An 8,790-nucleotide genomic window follows, 5' to 3' on the forward strand; every position below is an offset into this window, starting at 1 on the left:
TGTACCTCTAGAAAGAACAAGATCTTTTTTAAGATGCACTTCGCCACCCCATGGAAACCCATTTGAGAGAGCAAGGCTTCGCATTTTTCTATGCACTCATTTGCAAGTTTAGTCGGCTTAATAGAATATGCATAGTCCAAATGAAGTCGGAGCAATTTATCCAAGATTATTATCTCTGCATGCAATGTACATATATGCACATTTTTTAAATGTATTGGTAGAATTGAATCCCAAATTTTAACAGAAGTTGGATAATCGACAACATTCACATTATTTCTGGATGGTGGTTTTCCAATCTCATTTTCTGCAAGCCATTCTCTTGTCCCTGTGCTTGCCATGCAATAAAGACATGGATATTTGGTATTTGCTCCTCCACATACACCAAACATACACTTCAACGCCTTGAGGTCAGCACTCAAATGCCATTCCACAATGAAATCACCAATGTCGTCTACATGAAGATGTTCACCTGCATTTTGGCTTTGAATAACTGAAGAAATGTCTGTATGTGAAAAGAGCCACTTTAATGTTTCATGACTCTCTACTGGCACATGAGCTGATCCAATCCACCATAGCTCCATTTCTGATTGAGTTTTGTGGTATGGAGAATCAAGCTTACCTTGACTATAGTCCAATGCTTTATTCATTAGGGATATAGATATTCTTTCCATTTTTTGACATTTTTGGATTTGAGCTTCATCTAATTTTATAACAAATACAAGTTTTCCTTCACAATCTATTTCTCGAATGTTGTAATATCTCACCATAAAAGATTGGACTTTTCTAATGTTCATCCAAATATTATTATAAGCATTGTATTCAAAAGACGATTTTTTTTTGTCTCTCATATGGCATTGTTCCCTCAATATAGAAATACTCTCCGAAATGTTTGGGAATTTCCTCATTTAACAGAGTTATATATTTTCCAACATTGTGAGGTCTAGGCAACCCAAAAGCTTTGATTTTGTAATACTTAAGGACCCTGAACCAGGTTTTAGAGATGGCTCTGTATCCCTTTCTACTCACTCCCACTGTGTCACAAACTTCTTGCATTTGGGAAGGCTGGACCAATAAGTCCATATCTTTTAGTAGATGTTGAAAGACTAGTTTTTTTTTTAGTTTAATTTTCAGGAAGTTTCAAAAGTTTCAAGATATCCGACCTATTCATAAGCTCATTGAAAAATCTTACCCTTTCCTGAGCATTAGACATGTCAAATCCTAGAAGGGTAGTAACATGATCTCTTACAAGTTTTAACCTTTTTTTCCTTTGTCCAGATCTCTCTGTCAAGTTAACTACATCCCGCATTCGTTTTACTCGTGCTCTTAACCCTATTGGAGTTTCTTTTAAGGTTTTCAATTGATCATTTTCTTGTTTTGAAGACACTATTTTGTTTTCAACTTCTATAATTTTTGTTGCATTCAAAGATAAAGTATTTTGAAGATATGTAATATATTCTGCATAATTAATATGTGATTGAGATAGTCTTGAACTATAACCAAGTAAGCCATCCACCCCATCACCAACAAATCTAATCAAATCATGTGGTGTGTGAAAGAAGGATACCTTCCTGTTCTGGGATCCGGTGGATATAGACTTCCAACTGTCCATAGGTCAATATGCTTCTTTCCTTCGTTTGCGAAGATGTTGAGCTTCATTCGCACATGAAAGGGGTCTTTGGTAGACACTCCGTGTAGTTGCATACTCTTGGTTGAGCTTGATATTCAAATGAAACTTACGATTAGATGTATCACTCATTACTAACAAAGCTAAAAATATTAGCAGAGCTATTAGAAGATGAGGGATGCAGAAGAATGAGAATGAGATGTAGCTTGTGAAATTCTTAGAGAAGCAGAGGAGTGAAACTAAGAATAAGCTTGTAAAATTTTTTGGAGAATGGATGAGAGCGCGTTCGGAGGGAATGGTCATTCAAAAGTAAGAGAAATAAGTATTTGCCGCGAAGTCACTAAAAGAGGACAAATTTCGAGAGGAGCCAATAAAGAGTAGCATGAAAACAATATATTTTTTTAGATTTTAAAATATGTACTTAGATACGTGTTCAATCACATAGATATGCTTTAAATATCCAAAACGGCCAAATTTGGAGCCGTTTTGACCGTCAACATTCTACTAATTAGCAAGTTAGCGAATTCCTTACATAGCCCATTTTAAGACGTTTTTGGCCCTAATGATGCCTTATCTATCACTTCTACCTCTCCTACTCTATCCTCCTCAAGCTCAAGCAAGGTATGTCTACTCTTTTCATTTATCTCCTATGCAAACAAGCTTTCCATGAAAGCTTTTTTGTAACTATTTCCTTTCTCTTTCCTCTCTTTTAAGTTTTTCTTTTCTTCTTTTTCCGTTCTTATTGAAGCTTAACCATTACGATTATTTTCCCTTCTTCTTTTCCTCTATTAAGAGCTCTCCATTAAAGCTTCATATGGTAAGAGATCTTGAATTTTCTTAATACTTTTTTTTCTTGATTTGGTTTAATTTTGTAGGTTCTCAACACATACAAGCCTCACAAGAGATCTCTTTCTTGTATGTTTCTTCTTTCAAGCTTTTACATGTTTATAGGGTTTGTAAGTTTTAGGGCTTTTAAGATTAGGGTTTGTTATTAATATTTTTTTTCCTTATTTTGGTTTGATTTTCTAGGTTTTCAACACATACAAGCCTCACAAGGTAAGAGATCTCTTTCTTGTATGTTTCTTCTCTTATGCTTTTACATGTTATAGGGTTTATAAGTTTAGGGTCTTAAGATTAGGGTTTGTAAGTTTAAAGTCTTAGGATTAGGGTTTGTTATTTTTTTCATGCTCTATGGATAGCCTTTAGAGAGCTAAGCTTCTCTCAAGAGATGGCCATATTCCTTAGCCTCATGCATGAGACTTATGCATAAGCTTTATACCGGTAGCTTTCAATGCATGCCGTTAGCTTCCTATGTATGCCGGTAGCTTCCAATGCATGCCAGTAGCTACCTAGGCATGTTGGTAGCTTACAATGCATGCCGATAGCTTCCAAGGCATGCCGGTAGCTTCCTATGCATGTCGGTAACTTCCAAGGCATGCCAGTAGCTTCCAATATAATTGGCATGCCGGTAGCCTTATGCATTAGCCATATGCATAAGGCTATATGCATAAGAGTTTTAAGTATTTATGTTGTTTCCTAGATAGATGGCAAATAACTTGCGACTTGATGTTACACGTGAAGGAGGAGTCGATATTCCAACAATATTTGTAAGTATACATTAGCCTCAAATTGTATCTTATCTTTTAATTAAAGAAAGTTATCTTAAATAACAACTTTCTAAAATGTTTATTTATTTGTACGTCTATAGCTTGAAGTAGTGGGTTGCTCCCTATGCAAGATGAATATGATTTTGCATTACAATTTGGAAGCTCTATTTAAAAGGGTACAAGACAAAGGATATATTGTTATTATTAGAGGACATGCTTAGCCAACATGGCAAGTAAATACATTCCTAAATCCTAAACCACTTTTTTTTACAAAATTGATTTTCACTTGTGTTAGTTTTATTGTGTTTTAGGATCATGTAACTAGAAACGGTGGTGCAAATGTCCAAGCAGCAAGAAGCAATGAAAATGTGATTGAAGCTCTAAGGAACAATAATAATCACAATGCATTAGATGTAGACCCCTCAGTGTTATTAGAAAATAAGGGGAAAAGAGAAGTGAGGCATTCATATTAAAAAAAGATATGATTGCATTGATTCAAATGAGGTTGTACATAGTGCTTATATATACATGGGAGGTACACTCAATGTGATTGGATACATTTCTGGGATGACATCATTGATGAGGTAGCATAATTACAAGCGGCTAGCAAAAAGGTGATTTTAATACATTTTATCCTACGTGATATATCTTAGGAGAAATGATTAGATTATTTCTAACACCCCCCTTAAGCCAAACATTTCACTCAATACATAAGCTTATACATAGTAATCTCCCTTGATACTACAAGAATGAGATAGAGTCCCTCCTTAATGACATTGGGTGTGTGTACTCTTCTCCATAATACAATGAAGGTCATATAGGATAAAAGACAAGGTTTTAGAACCCAAAAAGAAAGAGTGTACTAGAAAGCAAAGGATTCATCATCATCAAAATCAGGACCAATAAAATTACTCTCTTTAGGAGTGGTAAGATTGGCTTTTTCTTTACTCTTCTTGTTTTTGTCTTTAAAATAACATTTGTGTGGTGGATGGTTTGTTTTACCACAATGCACACAAGGGTTATTAATAAAGCAATCCTTTATCAGATGGTTGGTTCTTCCACAAGTAGCACACTCCTTGTTGTTGGTGGGTGACAACATACGCTCCTTTCTGACGTGAGATTATTGTTGAAGTTTAGCTTCTTCTCCTCCTCCTATAGTGAGTTGATTGCACTCTCCAAGGAAGGAATTGGTTCCTTCTCTTTGAGCACAATGACAATGTTGTTGTATTTAATAGACATTGCTTTAAATAAGATAGCTATAGCATCCTCATCAGGCATAGGGGCTTTTACATACACAAGTTGGGTAATAATGCTTTACAACTTGTTAACAAAAGATGCAATAGATTCATTATGCTCTTTAGAAAGCCCATATAATTATATTTTTAGACTTATTTTAGAGTGTTTTGCCTATGCTTCAAAGGTTTTCTCTAGAGTGTCAAGCTTTAGATGTAGTGTCACAATCATCAATGTAATGAATATAATTATCATCTAGTGTAGTGATAATGATGCCTAGGTCTTGTTCATACCGTGCTTGATTTGCGGCTATGATAGCTCTAGTGGACACATTATCTTTCCCTTCTGTTGGTTTAACTAATGCCCAAAGATTTTTCTTCATGAGATACCCCTTGACTTTGGTCTTCCAAGTGTGAAAACCTTGGCCATTAAAGCTGTCGGGGGACTTTGCATTGGTACCCATGATTAGGATAGATGCCATTTAAGGGTGGTCTTACCACTGAGATAAGAGGCTCAGGGCAATGTTTATAAACCCTTTATATGGCACTCAAGCTTTATACACATGCACATATGCATCATCTAAATAGACAATTAGCATGATGAAATGAATAATAATATATCATCGAGGTAGGAACGAACAGAAGATGGCGGACATAGTCACCGTCTGGTGGGGACGATATAGTAGAAGAAGCCTCAAGAGTAGGTCGTCGAGGCACGCATGAACAGAAGTTGGGGGCTTTGTTGGCCTGATGGTGCAGCTGCAATTCAGACGGCATACTGGTGAGGAGATAGACGATTGCTCATTGAGGTGATGTCAGACTACGAATGATGGTACGCTGAGCAGAAGTAGGTTCGTGGTTGCAGGAGTCGAGAATTAGAGCAACGAGATCTGGAAACCATGATGATGATGAGTAGATATGGTTAGTGGAGATTGGCTGGCAACGCAGCAAGAGGGGCTGCAGTTATCCTTTTTTTGTATTTGTCAAGTTTTATATTACACTTGTCCATGGTGCTGGGTAGGACATGAAGTTGTGTTATTTTTACTGTGTCTACATTAGAAAAAAAGAGCTGGGAAAGACTCGGGAGTGCTGTGTAGACTCCCTAGTCTACGCCAATTTTTTTTTCAATATACAGTATATTCGCTGCTCACAGCAAAAAAAATAGTAGCATTTTTTCGTTGATGCACAAACCCGTTGCAGCGAAAATAGTACTGATATGGGCCCGACATCTCCGTACCCTTCTAGTTATAAAAGCGCTACTAAACCCGCATTCTGTTGTATTGAGTTTTAACCATTAAAAAAAAACGTAAGTTTTTTAAGAAAAAGGGGTCATTTATTCACAAAAGTATGTAAGTATAAGAAGTTTTTTAAATACTCCTTAAACACACATGATACATAGGATTTCTTCATAGTTTAGGCCCTAAGTGGAATCACAACTCAAATGCTTCAATATTGATAAGAAAGAAAGAAAGTGTGTCCTTTATGAAGAAACCTTGTTAAAGGTCAAGCTCTTCTTTAGTATGCCGTATAAGAAACATAAGACGTAAAAGAGATTGTGGTTAGCCTTTGTGATGTCAAACATCAAAATTGTACTCTTTACATTTGGTTATTTCTGCACCAATTCTTTTGTCAACATTAGCTTAGTTCCACCATAGAAATTGAATAATTTGAATGGCGTAAAAGAATTTCGAGAAATAGTTGTCCGTATAGTAGTCCTAGTGTGCATGGCCGTCATACATGGGGCTCCGCCGCATGCAAGCGAGATCAAAGGGTCACAACCAACGGCAGAGGCAGTTACACCAACCGCTACGTCCTCGTTTCAAATCCTGGTTACAGATGATAAATACCTCTGTGGGGGAGCCGACGTTCTTCTTCCTCAGGCTAGCCAGATTAGCCAGCTTGAGTTACAAGGCCGTGTGGAGGTGACCCAACGCTTAGCTAGCCAAGATGAGAGAGATTCTGCACATCCAGGGAGGCCAATGCGGGAACCAGATTGGTGCAAAGTTTTGGGAGGTAGTGTGTGATGAGCACGGCATAGACCCCACCGGAACCTACCATGGGGACTCAGACCTGCAGCTTGAGCGAATCAACGTCTATTTTAATGAAGCTAGTGGCGGGCGCTATGTCCCTCGTGCCGTGCTCATGGACCTGGAGCCGGGCACCATGGACAGTGTTCGATCCGGCCCCTACGGTCAGATATTCCGTCCGGACAACTTCGTGTTTGGTCAGACCGGAGCCGGCAACAACTGGGCGAAAGGCCATTACACTGAAGGGGCGGAGCTCATCGACTCCGTCCTCGACGTTGTTCGCAAGGAGGCCGAGAGTTGCGATTGTTTGCAAGGTAATAGTATCGCATGTATATACTAGTTGCGATTGTTTGCAACGTAAAATCACATGTATATTCTTGATACATCAATGTACGTTATTGTTCTTTCCTATGATCTCTTCGAATCTCCATTTTTGACAGGTTTCCAAGTTTGCCACTCCATGGGAGGGGGGACAGGCTCAGGCATGGGCACCCTTCTGATTTCCAAGATCCGTGAGGAGTACCCGGACAGGATAATGGTCACCTTCTCCGTTGTCCCCTCGCCCAAGGTCTCAGACACAGTGGTTGAGCCCTACAACGCCACGCTCTCTGTGCACCAGCTGGTGGAGAATGCAGACGAGTGCATGGTGCTAGACAACGAGGCGCTATACGATATCTGCTTCCGAACCTTGAAACTCACCACCCCTACTTGTAAAAGATCTGTACCACACATTTCGTATGCGTTTGTTGAGTTTCGTACACATAAGCATAATGTGTATGTATGTGCAAACGCACCAATAGCAGTGTTGTAATGGTGCCTATTTGCAGTCGGCGATCTGAACCATTTGATCTCGGCGACGATGAGCGGCGTGACGTGCTGCCTGCGGTTCCCGGGGCAGCTCAACTCGGATCTGCGGAAGCTGGCGGTGAACCTGGTGCCGTTCCCGCGTCTGCACTTCTTCATGGTGGGATTCGCGCCCTTGACATCAAGAGGCTCCCAGCAGTACAGGGCGCTGACGGTGCCGGAGCTGACCCAACAGATGTGGGACGCCAAGAACATGATGTGCGCCGCAGACCCCCGCCACGGCAGGTATCTAACGGCGTCAGCCATGTTCCGTGGACGCATGAGTACAAAGGAAGTCGACGAGCAGATGCTCAACGTGCAGAACAAGAACTCCTCCTACTTCGTGGAATGGATCCCGAATAACGTTAAATCGAGCGTTTGCGACATCCCGCCCAAGGGCCTCAAGATGTCGGCCACATTCATCGGCAACTCGACATCCATTCAGGAGATGTTCAAGCGCGTCAGTGAACAGTTTACGGCCATGTTTAGACGAAAGGCTTTCTTGCACTGGTACACCGGCGAAGGCATGGACGAGATGGAGTTCACTGAAGCTGAGAGCAACATGAATGACCTCGTCTCCGAATACCAGCAATACCAGGACGCTTCCGCCGATGAGGAGGGCGAATTCGAGGAGGAAGAAACCGAGGCTGCCTAACTAATATAAAATCCAACCAACCAGCAGCTTATTAGCTTCATCACCATCCCACAAATTTTGTGCTTAATATACACCATCGTTCATGAATAATTTAACAACTTACCCCACCTTTAATGTACCCCACCTTTAATCTATCTGAAGCCCCCATTCCACAATGAATATGAATAATTGCATTTTCTGGCAAGTTCGAGCAGAAATCCAATGTATACCTTGAACGTTTTCTAAACAGCCACATAACCGTGGTGTGCTTGGCGTGGCACACAACGTTGCGTTGCTTTCTCTCGTCTTAGTGTAAGACTTTGATTTGAGTAGCGACTTTTTTAATAAAAAGTTCTGATCATGGGTATCCCAGAGTTAATTAAGGAAGTCAACGCGGGCAGCAAAGTCCAAACCTTCAATAATTTGCTTTTATGAGAACTCAAATTACGAGTGAGTCATTCTCCATACTTAGCAATATAATCACAATCGTATTTGTTTAGGTTTAATGTTAATAAGAATCCTATATACAGGCCTAGAATTTGAAGGGCACCCCTATTTTTTCTTTTCAAGGGCTTTTAATTACTTTTAATTATGAAGAGATTGGAAGGGCATATAACTAAATTTCCCAAAACCCTTCCCTTCTTTTGAAGGGAAGGGTTATTTTATTTTTACCCTTCTTGTGAAGGTTTTGACCCCTTGGAAGGGTACTGCAACCTTCAAATTCTAGTGCTACCTATATAGGCTCGAGTTAATGATTCTTCGATCACCCATAGAGAGCGATTTGTAGTAGCCGAGATGGATTATCCATAATAATCGTATATAG

General features: G+C 39.7%; 1 protein-coding gene across 1 annotated transcript; it reads left to right on the forward strand.

The window, feature by feature from the left end:
• The first annotated feature begins 6,330 nt into the window (after window positions 1-6,330).
• LOC147602838 (tubulin beta-1/beta-2 chain-like) lies at window positions 6,331-8,341 on the forward strand. The gene is made up of 3 exons (XM_086797047.1): window positions 6,331-6,804; window positions 6,931-7,200; window positions 7,318-8,341. Exons 1-3 carry the CDS (start codon window positions 6,411-6,413, stop codon window positions 7,986-7,988), a joined length of 1,335 nt encoding a protein of 444 aa, XP_086653173.1. The 5' UTR covers window positions 6,331-6,410; the 3' UTR covers window positions 7,989-8,341.
• The last annotated feature ends 449 nt before the right edge of the window (window positions 8,342-8,790 follow it).

This window comes from Cibotium barometz, chromosome 65, assembly GCF_041138505.1.
Source record: "Cibotium barometz isolate CiBa-2024 chromosome 65, ASM4113850v1, whole genome shotgun sequence".
Lineage (NCBI taxonomy): Eukaryota > Viridiplantae > Streptophyta > Polypodiopsida > Cyatheales > Cibotiaceae > Cibotium > Cibotium barometz.